This window comes from Lynx rufus, unplaced genomic scaffold (genome assembly GCF_022079265.1).
Source record: "Lynx rufus isolate CCGP_SWC_20201006 ecotype Redwood Valley unplaced genomic scaffold, mLynRuf1.p SCAF_5, whole genome shotgun sequence".
Lineage (NCBI taxonomy): Eukaryota > Metazoa > Chordata > Mammalia > Carnivora > Felidae > Lynx > Lynx rufus.
In genome coordinates, this window is record NW_025814867.1 from 27,031,387 (window position 1) to 27,051,904 (window position 20,518).

The 20,518-nt window shown below is 40.5% G+C and overlaps 1 protein-coding gene across 1 annotated transcript in view; it reads left to right on the top strand.

Annotated features, from left to right (window-relative positions):
- The first annotated feature begins 940 nt into the window (after nt 1-940).
- Nucleotides 941-20,518, top strand: part of ATP2C1 (ATPase secretory pathway Ca2+ transporting 1) — a 176,113-nt gene continuing 156,535 nt past the window's right edge. The window contains exon 1 of the mRNA XM_047100132.1: nt 941-1,405. Within this exon, the coding sequence (XP_046956088.1) occupies nt 1,298-1,405 (108 nt within the window). The 5' untranslated portion in view covers nt 941-1,297. The remainder of the gene's footprint in view (nt 1,406-20,518) is intronic.

Genomic DNA, 20,518 nt, shown 5'->3' on the forward strand with positions numbered 1-20,518 from the left:
GAAGGCAAGTGGCCCAGCCAGGAGTGTCAGGGCGGATGTCCAGGGGGACAGCTAGGGAGGCAAAGTGGGTCCCCAGCTCTGCTTACCCTTCCTCCCCAACAGTGCAGTCTCTGAAGGGGAAGAGACAAGTTCTTTCTCTTTCCACTTGAAAGGAAATCTCGAGGCCTTATGATTTTGGGTTGATGTCTGGCCTAGACTCTACACGACAGGCCCTCACCCAAGTGGCCAAATGTTTCCACCCGATGAACCAGCTACTACAGTGTTAACAAGGATAATAAAACGGTAAGGCCTACTTGGAAACTTTGTTCAGAAACCCCGTGGCTTCTATAGACTATTAAGAAAATATTGAAGTTTCAAATTTCATGATTTCATGTCCTCTAAGACCACAGTCCTCTTACCCTGTTCTCTTTTTAAAGCATGAATCCTTTTTTAAAATACTTAGAAAGTAAATGTATAACATTTTTTCTCCCTTACATTCGGAATAAAGCCTGGGGAAATTTAATGTTCCTGGATTTGGCCTGTGGATTTGAGATAAGGATTCAAGGAGAGAAGCCTTTTAACTCAGAACAGAATCTGTTCCCAGCTATTGTTCAATTAACGCAAAAGTATCTGGTTACCGGGCGTGTTGCATAATGCATGACAGCGTAAACCAAACCTTTTAAGTGCTGCCACTGAACTCCTCGATAACAGAAGAGTGAAGTAAATTGTTAATTTTTTTTAGAAGTCCCCTAAAACAAAGCTTCTTGAGACTGAATGAATCAACACTTTTGAGCTGAGACGCAGCCAAGGGATGTCCCTATGTGTGCTCGTGCTGATAAAAAATCTAGAAGGAAACAGAAAAAACCACATGTCATGTCCTCTTTAAGAGCCAGAAAAGCTGTCAGAAGAATTAAGATTAAGCCTCACGAGAGTCTGTGGGTGTGGAAAGTCACCAGCTAGCTAATATTAACATAGCTTGCAACAGAACGCTGTTGCTAGAAATAGGGCGATCGCATCACTACCACTAAGCAATTTGCATTCTGTGGACCAGCCCCTACATTCCTCCTGGCTCCTGCTGCCCTTTGGGCATTGTATTTCTGGACGCTTTTAGATGGTCGGTACTCAGACTTGGCTGTCTGGTTTCACCAGGAACCCACCCGAAAGAGGAAGCAGCAAGGAGAAGAACATTTGCTTTGTTTGCAGGAAAGTGACTGAGCTACAAGCAAATCTTTAGGCATCTGAGGAATTGTGAAGCTCCTAGACTTCATATGGTTGCTGACAGGGTGGGGCAGACGAGAACCTTCTTACTTTCCTCACCATGGATAATCTGTTGCCTCAGTCTAGATTCTCTTACTTCAAAAAATATCCTCTCCATGCAATTAGGAAATATTTATCGATGCTGAGAAACCAAAAAGCTGAAGAACAGGTATCTTGTTTATATTATCTTTAAGGTTAACGGATGTTTGCTTTTGGGTGTTGCTTTTACTATGTGCCTTCGTGATTTTGTTTCTGCTAGTTTACATGTTTATAGGCTCCTGCTTGCGGCTATTCGGATTTAGCAATCCGAGAAGCAAGCAGGCTTGTGAAGATTTATTTGAACTTGGAACATTTGGATCCTGACATTAAGCTCAAGCTCTGTAATAAAACCATGTGCTTCTCCTTCTTCTGAATAGCTAGACCAAACTACCCAGTCAGAGTTAAACTGTAGTCTCCTTGATAATTTTCCAGGCCCTCAAATATAAATTTTAAACTATCCATATCTTGACAAATAAAAGGATTAGGCCCTAGAAATACACTTGTCTTCTCGTCTGTACGGCCATGTATTTATGGCTATGTTAGTATCACCAGGATTTGCAAAACAAAAAACATTGTGTGCACTGTAAATATAATAGCTTCAAATAGATCACTAATGAGCGATGACAATCATTCAGAAGTAACTAGACACTTTTTTTCCGTGGAGGGCAAGGGTATACAGCACTGCAGTTTTCAGTCTTTTTAGCCAATCAAAAGTTAGGGTTTTTAGTAGTAGACTCTAGCATGTGGGAGTATAAACATTAACAAATTGGTTAAAATGTTGGATTACTTCTTGTTTAACATCATGCATTCATTCTATTATGTTGAGGTTTGTTTCATTCTATCCCTTACAATCATCTATGAAAAGGCATTTCTAAAAACTGCATTTCTGACTTGTACCAAACTGTAAGAAGAAATAGCTGTATCTGATCTATTGAAATCTAGTGGCTCATTTAGAAAAAAATATGACCATGGTGAAGGACAAATGTATAGCCACATAGAAGACCCAAAGAATCATAAACTGCTTGGACATCATGCTTGTAACTCATATTGCAAACTATATGGGAGATAACCGTGGTGTTCTGTATCTGAATGAGGTGACCTACTTCATGAAATACTTCCAGGAAGTGAAAGCAAAGGTCAGCAGACAGAAAATCCTCTAATGATAGGTTTCCCAAAAAGTCCATGCTTAATTTGGAAGATGAAAATCATTACTACTGTTCCAGAGGAAATGGCTTTTGTGCTGTGCTTTGATGATTTTACAAGAGCTGGAACTTCAGATTGTGCCGAAGAAGGGGGCTGGGCTGGTCCAATTTATCTCCTACTCAGGCAAGGTGTCCTGATTACAAAAGAATCTCTTTCCAGTCTCAGCACTTGCTTGCTTTTGAAGAGGAAAGCCAGAGACCCCGGTGGTGGTGCTCTGAGATGTTGTCTGCCACACTCACTAAGGCAGGCCTCCTCAGGCCTCTTTACAGTGGGGAGCGGGGAGTGGCTGAAAGGGTAGGGTTGGAACTGCGGAATGTGGATTAAGTGATTTTTTCCCCCTTTTCTCAGTGCTATAAGTTTTCAGAGATGTGTCTATAGTGATTGTGCAGTTTATCGTTTTGTTTGCTTAAAAATTGTCACAAAATGCATTCCAAAGAACACGAGAATGTATCGTGGATTCTTGGACTTGCACTGGGTGGGTGGTCCTCTCCCCAGCTGACAACCATTGGGGATGACCTGGGAACGACTGGGAACATTGTGCTGAGTTTTTAACTTTCTATACAAATTGATGGAGAAATAAAAACAAATAATACATTCATTTCTTTTCTGAAACCAATTAATAGCTCTGCAGACAGACAGTCTCACAGAATTAGAGAAATTAGGTCAGAGTCAATGATGGCTAACCTTGAAAAGCTTGTTGGAAAGTTATAAAGAAGATTAATAACATCTACAATTTTAGGACCTCATATTTGTTGTCTCTCTAATGCTTACAGTCCTGTAATACAGACTCTCATTATAAAGGTGAGGGAAGAGAGACAAAGACCTGAATCCTTGTCCAAGGCCACCCAGCCAAAAAGTATTGAAGGGAGATTGGAATTCCTGTTTGCCTAGCTTTAAACTTGACCCATTTGGGGGCAGCTGGCTGGCTCAGTCGGTAGAGTATGCAACTCTTCACCTGGAGGTCATGAGTTCCAACCCTACGTTGGTAGTAGAATTTACTTATAAAAGAAAAAAAAAAATGACCCATATTACCATGCTTGATTTCCGAATGATCTATACCAACACAGTGATAGCAATATAGCAAACTGCTAATAGAGACTATTTCTAACGCTTCAGATGTTCATGTCATAATTCTTACCCTAGGTTTGGTGTGATTAATTTCTTTAAAAAAAAATTTTTTTTTTTAATGTTTATTTGCCTTTGAGACAGAGAGACAGAGCATGACCAGGGGAGGGGCAGAGAGAGAGAGGGAGCCACAGAATCTGAAGCAGGCTCCAGGCTTTGAGCTGTCAGCATAGAGCCTGACATAGGGCTCGAACCCACCAACTGTGAATTCATGACCTGAGCCAAAGTTGGATGTTTAACTGACTGAGCCACCCAGGAGCCCCTGGTGTGATTAACTTCTTAATATTTTTCTAAATTTGTATTTAAATCATTTACTTTTTTTTTTTAACTTTTTTGTTGTTTTTATTATGCACTACATTAATATACTGCATAACCTTCTAGAACGGGTAGGTGAGCATAACCGAGTTATTTTTCATCCATCAGGAAAAGGCTTCCTTAGTCGATATTCTCCAAACACTTTGACACATAGTAACACATAACTCCAGAGACGCACCTATCTCTTTCCATCAAACTCCACTCATGTGAATAACAGGCAACCCTTTTTTTTTTTTTTTTTTTTTTTTTTTTTTTTTTTTTTTTTTTTTTTTTTTTTTTATTTTTTTTTTAAATTTTTTTTTTTCAACGTTTATTTATTTTTGGGACAGAGAGAGACAGAGCATGAACGGGGGAGGGGCAGAGAGAGAGGGAGACACAGAATCGGAAACAGGCTCCAGGCTCTGAGCCATCAGCCCAGAGCCCGACGCGGGGCTCGAACTCACGGACCGCGAGATCGTGACCTGGCTGAAGTCGGACGCTTAACCGACTGCGCCACCCAGGCGCCCCCAGGCAACCCTTTTTTCCTGGCCCTTGTTAGTGAACCAGTGGATGTGTGCAGTGGCTGTGCCAGGGATGAGCAAGCACGGGCCATGACACCTGTCCCAGGCAGAATCTCGAACCACACAGCACCATGGTTGTCAAGCAAATTACTTACTTTTTAACTTGTTTGTTTAGAAAGAAAATTTTATATAACTACCATAAGTGGAAAACCACTGCCATTTACCATATACGTAAGAGAAAAATAAATAGAATAAAAACAGAATAATGCTAAGTTCTAGCCAGATACTGTTACCTTTGAAACCTCTGAGACTGAAACCTACATTTAATGTAGTGTCTGCAGGCTACCTAAAATCTTCTCTTATGCCATCTAGCACCACTGGGTCCCATCCATGTTGTGTTCACACACATGGGAGAATACTGTCTCAGGCGCACCATCTGTTTCTCCACTTCTGTGCCTTCCAATACACTCCTCTCTGTAACCTAGAATTCTGTTCTTAACTTACAACTTGCCCACCTGGAGATCGCCTATACACCCTTCAAGACTCAGGTTAAATGGCTCCGTAAAAAACCTTTCTCCAACTCTGCTGGGAAGAGGGAAGCACAGCCCATCCTTTTCTAAGATATTCTGTCTGTGTCTAATAAGGTCCCTTACTATGTTGTATGTAGTAAGCCATTGCTTACATGTGTATATACATCACCCATACACATATGACACTGGGAGATTTCCTGTTCTTTGTTCTCTCAGACCTACCTTGGAGCCTGACACAGGCTGGTGTAGGGGTGACTCACGACACAGGCAGTTGTCTGTGGAGCACACCTCCTTTCTTGCCTCTACCCATGTCTTGATGGGGCCTGGAGGGTCCCCATAGATCCCTGTCATGGTCACTGTTACACTTGCCTTGTCCACAGATGCTTTCTTGTTTAAAGCTTCTCCTCAGGACTTTGCACTCGGTGTCATACAAACATGAAGGTTTGACCTAAGGGTTCGTTTGTTTGGTAGTTTTTGTTATTATTCCTACGGTGCTGGACCAATCAGTGGGTGGGCAGGTTATTTACCAAACTGAGAACAAGTATCTCATCCTTTGCATTCCTGAACTCTATTATAGCTGGCATTTCACAAAGCCAAGTCCCTAAGTAGGAGATTAAGGTCATTAATTAGATGAGCATGCAGAAGGTTGGGAAAATTAGACAATGAAACATTTTTGAACAGTATTCTTCAAATGGTGTGGTGGTGGTGGTGGTGGTGGTTGCAGGGACACAGTCGGAGCCTAAGTGAGCTCTCAGATGAGTTTGGGCAGGTGGGCTGAGCACATTCATAAGGGTATTTGGTTTCATGGGACCGGCCAGGGTCTGGCTCAGATGTAGATGTCTGAGTTTGTGAGAAATGAACAGGGCTTACAGGCAATGATCTCTTGAGTACTAGAGACCCAGCAGCCTGCTACGTGATTCAGGTGACCAAGTGGGACACTGAATGAGGAAGGGAGAATTTGCTTCACTTCTGGGTAGACTGTAGACTTGGCTTGAGCCCAGCGAATCCTACAGAGGATTGAGGGCCTTATGAGCCCCCAGGGAATGCTGCCCTTAGAGGTTAGCACCACTGATAGAGACGTTATTCACGGATGCCAGCACCAAATGGTAAGAGAAGAGAGTTTGTGAGCTTATATGGGACAGTCTACTCTCTCTCCATTGGTGAGCTCCTCCATTCCCATGGCTTCAAACACCACCTATTTGCTGACAACTCCCAAATATTTATCCCCAGTGCACTTCAGTCTTGTATACACAATTGCCAATTTGACATCTCCATCTGAATGAATGTGGATGTTGCAGACTGAATGAGAGAACTCACTAGCTCTGTCCTCAAACCTGTCACTCCCAAGGTCCACCAATCAGCACAAAAGCTCAAACCAGAAACATGTGAGTCACCTTGGTACCTCCCTTTCTCTCCCTCACCTCCTCCTCCTTTGCAATCTTGTTAATAAGACTAGTCAATTCTACTTCTGAAATAGTTACTGAATCCTACATCTTCACCTATCGACCCTGCTACATCCTCTTCTCTAGCTTGGACCATTGCAATAGCACTTGAATTTGTGCCCCTACGTTCACTCTTGTTACCCTACAATACAAGTTCCTTATAGCAGTCAGAATTTTCTTCATTAAGTAAAAATTTTTTTCACCCCAGTGCAGGCAACATGATTGTTTTCACTGGCCATCTTAGCCCCAGTGCCAAACATAAATAAAGTACATAGTTGGTGATAAATTCATATAACTGAATGAGTAAACGTGGAGGTTGGGGAATACAGAGGCTAAGGATGCTATTATGCAGGTGAGGCAAGAGATGGTGAAAATAGAATTATTTTTAGTAAACAAAGACTGGTGAGACCTAGGGAAAACTATGCAATTTATTTTATGAATGTGGAACTAGAGGTTAAGAAGTTTGCCCAAGGTCGCACAGCTCATTTGAATCAGTGCTGGGATTAGAATTCGGCCTGTTTGTCTCCCAGTTCAGTGCTCTTTCCAGTGTGTGTTGTGAGTCTTAGCAGAGATGTAGAAAAGGGGCAATATGACTACCAAGCAAAGAGATAAGGATTCTATAGGCTGAGTCCGTACGGCAGGTAATGCCTGAAGGTCAACTTGTCAATAATAAATAAACCCCCTGATGAAAGACTAAGACAAAGAAGGGTCTACTAGTTTGAGCTTTTGTCCATCAATTTTTTTTAAAAAAAATTTTTTTTTTCAATGTTTTTTATTTATTTTTGGGACAGAGAGAGACAGAGCATGAACGGGGGAGGGGCAGAGAGAGAGGGAGACACAGAATCGGAAACAGGCTCCAGGCTCTGAGCCATCAGCCCAGAGCCTGACGCGGGACTCGAACTCACGGACCGCGAGATCGTGACCTGGCTGAAGTCCGACGCTTAACCGACTGCGCCACCCAGGCGCCCCATTGTCCATCAATTTATACTGCCCTGCAGCAGCCTTGCCAACTTGAATTTCTTCTTCTATGTGTTCCACAGATGAGGGGTCGGAAAATACAGGACGGTTAATTAATAGCCAAGATTTTGTGATGATCTGTGCTGATGGTGCTTTGCTCTCTTCAATAGAAAGATTTCTTTCCAGGGGCGCCTGGGTGGCTCAGTCGGTTAAGTGTCCAACTTCACCTCAGGTCATGATCTCGCGGTTCGTGAGTTCAAGCCCCGCATTGGGCTCTGTGCTGACAGCTCAGAACCTGGAGCCTGTTTCAGATTCTGTGTCTCCCTCTCTCTCTCTGACCCTCCCCCATTCATGCTCTGTCTCTCTCTGTCTCAAAAATAAATAAACGTTAAAAAATTTTTTTAAAAAAAGGAAAGATTTCTTTCCAAATAAGAAATATCATCTATGAGCTGACCTGACATGTCTTATTTAACAGTGAATCTGCTTAAAATAAGGAGATCAGTCTTTGGGGCCAGAGACATGTACAAAAACCATATTATATATAATGTGTGTGTGTGTGTGTGTGTGTGTGTGTGTGTGTAGTGTGTATATATATATATATGATATTATATTGACATTACATATGTATTTATTGGAATTAGACCCTTGAACCAGTATAATATCATCTTCCAACAAAATTAATCCACCCAATTTTTTTTACCATCCTTTTATATTCTTATCTGAAAATATAATCATGCTATTATTGATATCCTCATATAAATACAGACATCAGATATTGACCTGGACGAGACTGAATGCAGAGCTGACAGAGCTCTGCTTGGTCATCGTGTTTTACAGGATTCCTTAATCCCTTTGATTATTTAGCAACCTTTCTCATGTATAGTATGTGGAACATATTTATAAGTGATCAAAATGTAAAAATGACCTACATGGCCCCTCTATGATGCTTCCAGTCTCAATGAGTAGAAAGAGCTGATTCAAATGTTTATAATATGAGGCAAAAACCACACAGTGCAGTCACAGTGGGTATATCTGGCTCAAGATCTGCTCTGATTAATCTGCTTAAAATGAGGAAAGTGGTCTTTGAGGACCAGGGGGCATGTACAGTAGCTGTATTTTAATTAAGGATTAGAACCAAAAAAGTTTTTCGAGGTTGTTCTAAAGTTTCTCTTCAATGGCTTAAGAAAACGTTTCTAGTTCAAACAGGGTCACTGGGTTTTTATTTCTTGCTGGGTTCCTTAATGAATGTTAACCTCAAAGTTGGGTTTTTAAATAAATATTTGGATTTAATTTGAACATTAAAAACTTTGTTCTTCATTTTGGCTCTTATACCTGCTCTGAATAACAATATAAAAATTAAGGACCCCCCCTTATACTCTCTCAAAAATCTATGTTAAGATTTGAGAAGTCACATAAGGGTTTTGAGTGGCTGATGCAGGCCGTAGGTGAAATGATATAAGTTTCACCACAGCTTGGTTTAAGAATGTTAAGAGGTTTTAGCTCCTTAAACTGAGTTGGTTATATTTTTAAAAAATTTTTAATGTTTATTTTTTTATTTTTGAGAGAGAGAGAGAGAGAGAGAGAGACAGAGTGTGAGTGGGGGAAAGGGGGAGACAGAGAAAGAGAGAGAGACAGAATCTGAAGCAGGCTCTAGGCTCTGAACTGTCAGCACCAGAGCCTGATGTGGGGCTCGAACCCACGAGACGTGAGATCATGATCTGAGCCGAAGTTGGACACTTAACCAACTGAGCCATCCAGGTGCCTCGAGTTGGTTATATTTTGAGAGTATAAAAAAGTCACCCATTTTTTAAAGCCTCTTTAAAAAAGTCATGAAATACTATTGATAGTACAAATGACATCTCAGGGGGGAAATTAAATGCATTTGCCCCTTGTCCTTGGGCTTGAGTAGGAAAAAAGCTTTAATCCTCCAGAACCAAGAGGAAAAGATTATCTGGGTAAAATGTAAGATAGAGGGCAGAGATTATACTCTACTTTTGTGGAGGAATTTGTGTGATTATATACAGGTAACATTGGCAGTTAAATGGCTATAATAATATGAGCCTTAATATTTCTGACTATTAAATATGACATTTGAAGTTGAACTGTTTTGGGGCACCTGGGTGGCTCAATTGGTTAAGCATCCAACCCTTGATTTCAGCTCAGGTCATGACCTCACGGTTTGTGGGTTCGAGCCCCACATTGGGCTTTGTGCCGGCAGTGTGGAGCCTGCTTGGGATTCTCTCTTTCCGTCTATCTCTGCCCCTCCTGCACTTGCTCTCTCTCTTTCTCTCTCTCTCTCAAAATAAATAAACATTAAAAAAAAAAGCTGAATTGTTTTGTCATGGTAACAATAACAGTGTCCTCTATCTGAAGGGAGAAATTACACAGAAAAAAGAAAAGAGCTATTTATTTACCCAAAAAAGCCTCCAGTGGTTTTCTCCGTGTCTTTGTCCATTCAGACTGCTATAACAAAATATCAGACTGGGTGGTTTATAAAACACAGACATTTTTTTCTCACCGTTTTGGAGGCTGAAATTCCAAGATAGAGGGGCTGGTGGATTCGATGTGTGGTGAGACCCCACTTCCTGGTTGCAGACTGCTTGTTGACTTCTCAGATGTATCCCTACATGGCAGAGAGAGACAAGGGAACTAACTCTGCAGGGTCTCATTTTTTTTTTTTTTAATTTTTTAATGTTTATTTTTGAGAGAGAGAGAGAGAGCATGAGCAGGGGAGGGGCAGAGAGAGAGGGAGACAAAGAACCTGAAGCAGGCTCCAGGCTCTGAGCTGTCAGCACAGAGCCCAACGTGGGGCTTGAACTCACCAACTGCGAGATCGTGACCTGAGCCGAAGTCAGACGCTCAACTGACTGAGCCACCCAGGCGCTCCTGCAGAGTCTCATTTTTAAACGCAGGAATCCCATTCATGAAGGCTCCATCCTCATGACCTAATCACCTCCCAAAGGCCCCTTCCGAATACCATCACCACATCGGAGGGTAGGGATTCAGCAAGTGAATGTTAGGTGAGGGGACACAAACCCCCAGTCTGTGGCACTCCATAACCTGTAAGATGCCTGAGAATTGTAACTGTAGCTTGCATGAAGATGAATGACTTCCTAGTCAGCACTCATGCTCTTGTGCTTCCTCTCCCCCAACCCAGTCTTCTCTGAGAGAATGGCACCATCACTACCCATGCAGGCAGAGACCTAAGAGTCCTCTTTGGCATTTTCTGCTCCCTTAGTCAATATCTAATTTATTGCCAAATCCTTTCAATTCTATCCCTAAATATTCCTTCAATCAATCTGTCATCTTCTCTCTCTCAGCACCTTAGCCCAGAGGCCCTCATCACCTCTTGTCTGAAATACTGTAGTAGCTTTCTCATTGGTCTTCCTCTATCCACTGCTGGCCCGCCCAATCAGTTCTTCACACTACAGGAGACACAAACCTGACAGGAAACTCCCCAGACCCATGCTTATGTTCTTTCATTGGCTTCTACTCATTTGTACAATAAAGACAAAGTTGCTCAACATGGAAGGCCTTGCATGGTCTGGCCTTGATCTTCTCTCCTGCTGTACACATACCTTGCCTCCTTTTGCTCTCTGCACCCCAACTACAGTGCCCCTCTTCTATTTCTTCCTGTTCCCCTGCCACTTGCCAGCCAGGGTCTTTGTTCTAATTGTCCCCTCACTATCCTCCCTTAGTTAATATCTACTCTTCCTTCAGAACTTAATTCAATCTTAAGACCCTTAGGGAAGGCTTTTCTGATTTTTCCTACCTTGGAGGCATTGTGTAACTCTCCTTTGTTGTACTTATTCCAGTAGTAATTTTGCATGTATTTTTTAAAATGTATTTATTATTTGAGAGAGAGAGAGAGAAAGAGCGTGCACAGGGGACGGGCAGAGAGAGAGAGAGAGGGAGAGAGAGAATCCCAAGCAGACTCCACGCTGTCTGCACAAAGCCTGATGTGGGGTTCGATCCCATGAACCGTGAGATCACGACCTGAGCCAAACAGTCGGTTGCTCAACCAGCTTAGCCACCCAGGAGCCCCAATTTTGGATGTATTAGGAAGACTGTTTGATACCCAGTATTTTCTGGATGACTAGCCAAGTGCCTGTTGGATGGAAGGCACTGGATATAGGTTTGTGGAATTGGTTCATGGGATGGGGTTCCAGGACATCAGTGGGGAAGGGATTAGGAGGATAATAAATGCTATCCTGAGACAGAAGTGCTTGAAAGGATCCTAGATGTTAGCTTTTGAGAGGAAGAAATTTAAGATATGATTGTTTTCTATATGTATTTGTTTATTTTTGTGTGTTTCACAAGACCTATAAGGCTAATTTGTAGAGAAAAATGGAGGTGCACTTGAGACATTCCAGAGGAAATAACCATAACTAATGGGAAAAATTTCAGGGAAAGGTTGTGATACAATCATAAGGATGAATTTTCTAAAAACGAGAGGGAAAGGAATGGGCTACCATTTGTAGAGGGCAGGGTATCTCCTTGGGAGATGTTGTAGTGATGGTTTCTCCATCATGAAAGAGAAGATTAGGTGACTTATTAGACCCCTTCCAGTCAAGGACTCTAGTGCAATGAGCAATAGAGAGGTGGACAATTCAGGTACCTAAGGAACAAAGACCAGATACCGGTACATAGTTAGAATTTGTTTGTTTTATTTGGTTAGTGGAAAATACTCCTCAGAGCATGTTTCTCTGGAATTTAAGGCCAAAAAAGACAGAATCAAATGTCTCTGGAGATTCAGGTAGCATGTACTCCTCTATCAAGGAAGGGAAGTGTAGCTACCTCCAGAAAACACTTCTGGTGAAACGCTTATACACCAGTGACCAGCTTTTCTGAGCCTGATTGACCGCTGAACTACTTGCACCCATAGTTTTATGGGTTTTAAAACACCCTCCAGTATAAGGATAAATAACTAAGTATACTTATGTTGTCATTGATGAACAGGGACACTGAGAAATTTTAGGTATTTTGTTATATTTTAATCACAGCTTTTTTTTTTTCTTTTCCTTAATATCAAGCCTCTTTTACCTTCCACTCCCTTTTCCTACATTTAATGCTGACATTACATGCTTATTATGGTCCCTTCTGAAGGGGTTCCATCCTTCTTGTCCACATCATCATAGGTCATCTATTACTTTTGTGAAGTGTTAGACATGTCTGGGAGATACCTGGATGCTGAGTTGACTTTTGAGGTATTTCTAATCCTGTTATCTGCTCTTAAACTTTCCTAATCTACTGTACAGATGCCTTTGAAACACAGGAGCCAGTAAACGGATAAACACCAAAACCTTTATCTTTGAAATAAGGCCATTAACTCAAATGTAAAACCCATTTTTATGAACTACAATGTAGCTTCTTATGCACATTCCTAAATTTGCTACCCTATTCCACTTCTCAGTTTGCCTGCAACACTTTATTTGCTGACTTTTATTCAGAATGAAAGATGACGTATTTTCTCACCTCATCCAACAGTTCTATGCTTTAACAGAAAAAGAAATGAACTTCCCACGTATGTTGTACTGCTCATAATTTTCTGTGAAGGGAGCAGGAAAAAACGCTGGAATCATTTTGTCCCTGCTCATCCTAAAGGCAGCATATTAGTAAGGCTATTTCAAGATATACAACTTGGGGCACCTGGGTGGCTCAGTCAGTTAAGCAGCCAACTTCGGCTCAGGTCGGGATCTCACAGTTCGTGAGTTCAAGCCCCATGGCGGGGTCTCTGCTGTTAGCACAGAGGCCTCTTCAGATCCTCTGTCCCCCCTGTCTCTGCCCCTCCCCTGCTTATGCTCTCTCTGTCTCTCTCAAAACTTTAAAAAAAAAAAAAAAAAGACATACATCTTGGATCATGCCTTCAAGAATAAGGAACTTTACATTTTTATTAAATGGCTTCCATGTGTCAGGAACTTGGCAAGTTTCTTTACAGACATTGCCATTTAATCTTCATAATAACTTTACAAAATTGGTGGTATTATCCTCACTTTATGGATGAGACAACTGAGGTTTAAAGAAGTGGGATCGCTGGAACATACTCATAAGCTATGGCAGAAGGTTTTAGCTCCAGGTTTGCTGGTCTGTCTGACTCCAAATCCTGATTCACTATCTCATAATGAGCTACTTCCCACAGATAGTGTCCCCTTCTCCCCTAATTCCCCTCACTCTTTCTTTAAAAATAAAACCACTGTAACTACTCTGCAGGGAAAATACCTTAAATCCTGTTAGGTTGAAATCCACATTTTTGAGAGGTATTAAAAAACAAAAGTCAGCTGAGTAAATTTTAACTACCTCACGTAACTGCCAATTCATGAATTGGGCAGTATCCCACCCAGCAGGTAAAAGCTCTGTGGAGTTGTACAAAACGAAAGACTATTACAGGCAGAAGGGAGAGGAACAGGAACACAAGCTAGTCAAAGGTGGATTATGGGGCCCCTGGCTGGCTCAGTTGGTTAAGCGGCTGACTTCAGCTCAGGTCATGGTCTCACGGTTTGTGAGTTTGAGCCCCATGTCGGACTCTGTGCTGACAGCTTGGAGTCTGGAGCCTGCTCTGGATTCTGTGTCTCCCTCTCTCTCTCTGCCCCTTGCTCATGCTCTGTCTCTCTCAAAAATAAATAAATAAATAAATATATATATATATATATATATATATATATTTTTTTTTTTTTTTTTAAGTGGATTGGTTATGGCTAGGTTATCTTCCTTCAGGGGACAGCAGGGCTCTATCAGACAGATTACCTCACTAGTGGTAATGATTCCAGGGTGACTGATTTATGATTCCATTCCTGGGAGATGCTGAAAGTGCAATTAAGCTGGGTATTAAGTCTCAGCTCGGTGATATGGGCTTTAGCATAAGTGACTCCATTTGGGGCCTGTTGTCTCTTTCTTAACAATTCCCCCCTTTTGATAAGATTTTCAGCCTGAGAGATGTGATCCAAATTTAAGGCATTGGTGCCACTCCTAGCCACTGTTCTGAAGTTCTCGAAACTTTTGCCGATCTTCTGTGTGGTGTTTACACATTGTGACATCTTTCTGCTGGATCTCTGTGGTATTCACTGGTCATGACCTCAGGTTCACATTTTTTAAGTTGGTAATTCTCTTTGTTCCTTTTCTGTTGTTGAAGTCTTAGGGAGATCATTTGCTTGTTGGCTAGTGGCTGGGAACAGGCATTTAAAGGTTTTGAGACAATATAGCACACCAGCAAGGCTACTATGAATGTTATAAGCAGGATAATTCCCAATATCTGGAGTGTGCTTTGGAGCCATGGTCCCCCAAGACTCAAACCAATCAAAATCACTTTTCAAACTCACAAACCGTGAGATCATGACCTGAGCTGAAGTCAGCCGCTTAACCAACTGAGCCAGCCAGGCAACCCCAGAAGGAGTCCCTTTTTTAAGCCCAGTGGCTTATTCAGTGATCTTATATAGCCTTTTCATCTTCCTCAGAAGTGTTAATCTGAGCGCAGCAGGTGGTATTTGCTACAGACACCTCCTGGCTCAGCTGAAAGATAATCAAAGGCTATTCTATTATCAAGAACAACCTTGGTCAGAGAGTCTAAGGATTTTTGTGGGACAGCTATTGCTTTAGCAACAGATTCTACAATATCCCCAAGAGTTAAGGAGAAGGTTCTTGACCATAGCCTCATTTGCACTTACTCCCAGCCAAGAGAACAGTGATCTACCAGTGGAAGCTAATTTTGAATCATGGATGCCTTCTGGTAATTTCCAGTTTAGTCTGTGGCTCAGGACTGGAAAAGTGACCGCCATAGAGGCCAGTAATATTTGAGGGTCTATAGACTACACAGGTGATTTTATTCTGGTTACCCCTTTCTTTATACAGAGCCTGGATGCAAGGTTCCCGGGTTTGGGATTGTTAATCAGAGACAGGGAAAGGGACCCTGAGGGTTGGGGAGTCTGACATGACAGAGGACTGAGTTTGTTCCAGAGAAACTGAGGCATTGGAAATCAGAGAAAAGTTTGTAATGGGCAGAACTACAGGATCACCAACATCATGACAAATCCAATAGTCGTTTGTAGCTTGGATTATCCACCTCCTTTGCAGTGACCTGAGATATGGGAACAATGGCATTACCTTTCAAAACCAGAACACAGAGGAGACAAAAGAATCACAAAGACCTTCACGGTGCAAGAATGAGGAAAAGGACGGTGGAGAGGGAAAGAGGAATGGAAAGGAACATTCTTGATCTTCTTGATCCCATGTTTTGTGAGGAAGCAATCTACCTTGATGTCAGCTACGTCTCTTCCTGGTCATTTTTTTTTTTTAAGTTAATTTTTTTTAATGTTTTTTCTTTTTTTTTTTTTAATTTATTTTTGAGACAGAGAGAGACAGAGCACGAGTGGGTTAGGGGAAGAGCAAGAAGGAGACAGGGAGACACAGAATCCAAAGCAGGCTCCAGGCTCTGAGCTGTCAGCACAGAGCCCGACGCAGGGTTTGATCTCACGGACTGTGAGATCATGACCTGAGATGAAGTCGGACGCTCAACCTACTGAGCCACCCAGGCGCCCCTTTAATTTAATTTTTTAAATATTTATTTATTTTTGAGAGAGAGCGAGGCAAAGCATGAGCGGGGGAGGGGCGGAGAGAGAGACACACACAGAATTGGAAGCAGGCTCCAGGCTCTGAGCTGTCAGCCCAGATCCTGACGCAGGGCTGGAACTCATGAACCTGAACCGTGAGATTATGGCCTGAGCTGAAGTCGGACGCTTAACCGACTGGGCCACCCAGGCTCCCCTTTTCCTGGTCATTTTTATTTTGAAGTCTCCAGCTGGAGTGGTGTTCCTAGAGTCTGAATGGACACTTTTTTATTTCATTTTATTTTATTTTAATTTTTTTAAATGTTTACTTATTTTTGAGAGAGAGAGAGGGAGAGAGAGACAAGAGAGAGAGGGGGGAGGAGGGGCAGAGAGAGAGGGAGACACAGAATCCGAAGCAGGCTCCAGGGTCTGAGCTGTCAGCACTGAGCCTGACTTAGGGCTCAAACTCATGAACCTCAAGATCATGACCTGAGCCAGAGTCAGATGCTTAACTGACTGTGCCACCCAGGTGCCCCTGAAGGGACACTTTAATTCAGAGATGTAGTCCCAAAGTTCAAGTCTCTGAAGTTTGACTGCCATCTGGATAGTAAGGAAGACCTAATATAGCCCCTTCCAAGGAGATTTGAGGGCAGTCTTTGTTTCAAGTGATTCCAATTCAGAAAAATGGGAGAAAATTCAAAAAGTCAGTTTGGAGAGTCATAGCTTGATATTTAAGGAAGCCAGAAGAATTCAGCATCCAGTCCAGTTTGTAGGTATATAACAAAACTTTAAAGACAATTACCAGGATTAGAATGTAATACCTACAGAGGTGCAAACATAATTTTTCTCTCTGCAGTCACCCTCATTTTTTACAAAAATGACCATAGTAAGACTAATTTGTTTGCAGTAAACTTGGCCTGATTATCTACATAAATGCAAGAAGAATAGCAATTGATCATATAAGCTGTTTTTAAGCCTTTTCTGCTGGAACTTTACATAAGGGATCTCAGATTAAACTCTTAAAATCTCTTGAGGCAAAGAAGCCAAACCAAGGACTCTCCATCAGATTTTACTATCAATGTCTACAGTCTGGGTGAATTTCTCTCTTCTCAAGGTCTCCCAAATATCCTGAGGTTCCTGGATCTGCCAGGAGGTGACCTTCCCTACTTGTCTAGTAAAGCTGCTGGGACTCCTGTAAGCAAGGTACCAGACCGGGTCACTTTTTCCAAGGGGCTTTATTGGCTCCATAAAGTCAACCTTAGGTCTTTAAAGCTCTCTGGTCATATCTGAGTCTATGCATGTCTCTTCAAATATGACACTCCAGTCAAAGCCTTGGCAATATAACCAGTGTTTCTAACGGTGTTTTGTTACAAGGAGAACAGATTCTTATTGAACTTATGCAAGTAACTAACTGTATTGCCATGAAAAGAATACTCAAGAGTTTTTGAATTCTGGAGGGATTGGGTAGGGAGGAAAAGTAATCTTATCTTTGTTTACCAAGGTATACTTTATCAAATTGCTTGAAGTCATAGTTCACTTAAGAGAAAATGTTTCTTTAAATCTGGGGCAAGGGGGTGGTGGGGGGGGTGGTGGGAGAGCAAGATTAAGGAACCAGCATTGTTACAAAGAAAAGGTCATAAAAAAATTATGTTCATTCAGTCCTGTGTAGTTAATAGTTGTTCTGCTTGAGTCCAGTTTTTCCATTAGTTCTTCAAATTCTTACCCAGTCACTCTCATAATCCTAAAGTTATTAGACACACGTAATTGTCAAAATCCTTTCTATGAATTTCTGTAAATTTTGCACTATTGCAAAAGCCTCAGAGTAAACAATAACTGTAAATGATAAAAGACTTTAAAATGGCCATGGTTAAAGACCTGGTGACAGCTCATTATAATGCAATTGGCAAAGAAATTTGGTTATTTCTGGGATACCTGGGTGTCTCAGTTGGTTAAGTGTCTGACTTCAGCTCAGGTCATGATCTTGCGGTTCCTGACTTTGAGCCCCGCACAGGGTTCTCTGCTAACAGCTCAGAGCCTGGAGCCTGCTTCAGACTAGGTTTCTCCCCCTCTTGCCGGCCCTCCCCCACTTGCACTCTGTCTCTCTTTCAAAAATAAATAAACATTAAAAAAATTAAAAAAAAAGAAATTTCTGTGACATACAACATTTTAAGATATGAACTAGAATTATGACTGATAACATTATACAAGTATCAGATTTCTAGGAATATCATATAATTTCCAGAACACTTAAATTAATAACATACATCCATAAAAATATAGCTAAAAAGATTTAGCATCACTTCTCATTTGATAATGTTTCCCATGTAATTTAACAAATCATATAAACCTAATTAGTTTAACTTCTCTCTTTTTACAAGGAGAGAGAAAAAATCATTTGCAACTTTCCAGGGACTCTACAAAACCCCAAGGTTACTTCCAATGCAAAAAAAATCTTCATTTAGAATTTGATTTTGGGGAAGTTTGTCAAAAATATCAAAAGATTTAAAAACACTGGTCAAGGGGCGCCTGGGTGGCTCAGTCGGTTAAGCGGCCGACTTTGGCTCAGGTCACGATCTCGCGGTCTGTGAGTTCGAGCCCCGCGTCGGGCTCTGTGCTGACAGCTCAGAGCCTGGAGCCTGTTTTAGATTCTGTGTCTCCCTCTCTCTGACCCTCCCCCGTTCATGCTCTGTCTCTCTCTGTCTCAAAAATAAATAAATGTTAAAAAAAAATTAAAAAAAAAAAACACTGGTCAAATAGGATCATAGGTCACTGTGAAACATACTTAGTCATCCATTTCATCAGAGTGCTAATTAAAGATTTTTTGCAGGTAGATACAGCACGTTAAATTGTTACAAACAAAACAAAACTTTAGTTCTTTTAATAGATAAGACTTCCTTTTTTAAGTAATCATGACCTGACAAAGACAACAAGCAACACAGGAAACCATTTTGATAAAACACAGAATCTTTGTTTTCAAGGCAGATTACTTAAAAAGTAAAACAAACAAACAAACAAACAAAAAACAGCACCTTTCAACAATCTCTTATTATCAAGAGCAGACCAATGGGCCAGGAAAACTTTATCCTTTCAGCAGGATAGGAAATTAAGTTTTAATTTTAGTCAAGCATATGTACATTATTGATATCAAAGCTTATTTTAAGAAAAAAAAAAACTTTTAAGAAAAAACTTATTTTAAGAAACAATTTTAGCCAACTGACTACACAAGGTAAAACTCTCTCTTTTCCTCTCTTCCATTCTGAAACAACCAGGACAAATTCACTTATTTATTTTCTCCCTAAGAAAAACACATATCTATACCTGATGATTTCTCAGCCAAAACACACATCCTACCTTTCTTCCACAAAATTGTTTCCCTTATTATTTCTAGTAGCTTCAGTTACATACAATAGCATTTTTACCCCTTAAAATTTGAATTTCTAGTGAAAATCAAGAAGTAAACAATTGTGAACAATCTGTAATGCCAGCATTCTTTTTATGGGTAAATATATGAACACATTTCATAATGTCTAGAAATACATGCTTCCTCCTAGTAAATTTTCCAGTGTGTTGCAAGATATGTCTACTAAAAAAGCCAAAAATCTTTAGTTCCTTTGTACTAAGAAGCCAAAAGTAGGTAAACTATGTTTGGTAATTAATATTTCACTATTTTATTGTATTTGGAAATGGTCTAGATAGTGAATGAATTTAACCTAATTCATCACTTAACTTAGCTTAGCAAAACTTTTAAAGTTTCAAGTAACCAAAATGGTTTGGAAACTGTTTTCTAGACAAACATACCATAAAACATAATTATTGCCGAACATTTCACCAAAAAACTCTTATCCCATTTACATCTATTTAATTCAGTTGTTCTTAGCAATTATGTCTAAACTACTTAAGAAAACTTCATGAGACATTAGACAAAATAAGCATCTCAAGCTTTTTTTTTTCTGACAAATTTTGTAAGAGATAACATGAACTTATTTGACATTTAATAAACCTAGGTAAAATAAAAGTATTATATTTAAGGCTAATGACTCTAAAGACATGCCTGCTTCAATTAAACTTACAAACTTAAACTAGTTTTTATAATTAAAGATTAATCCTTGATCATGCAATTTTGAAAATCATTTAGGTTAAGTTCCCATTAAATTTCTGAGAATTTTAGGAATATTTAATTCATATAAGTGCTTGATTTTCTTTAAGCCAATTAAATAGAGTTGTTTTACAAATTAATTTTGGCAATATCACCCAGATGTAGGAAAATACACACATCTACAACACAATTTATGTATACACACACATAAACGTACAGATAGATACAGACAGAGAACTTACGGCTTTGGTTACAAAATTATAGCTAAATAATACAGAACTGAGCGATTATTTAAAAAATATATTTTATTTTTTAAAGTAAGCTCTAGACCCAACGTGTGGCTTGAGATCAAGAGTAACATGTTCTATCAACTGAGCTAGCCAGGTGCCCTCAAAACTCATTAGTTATAAATGAAGTTGGATTGAAAGTACATTGCTGGCAGATGGAATAAGTTATGTTCATCTGTTCACATACCTACAGTTTTGTTTTGTTTTTTTTACTAATATTTGTGGAAAAGACAAGATTTTTTTTATTC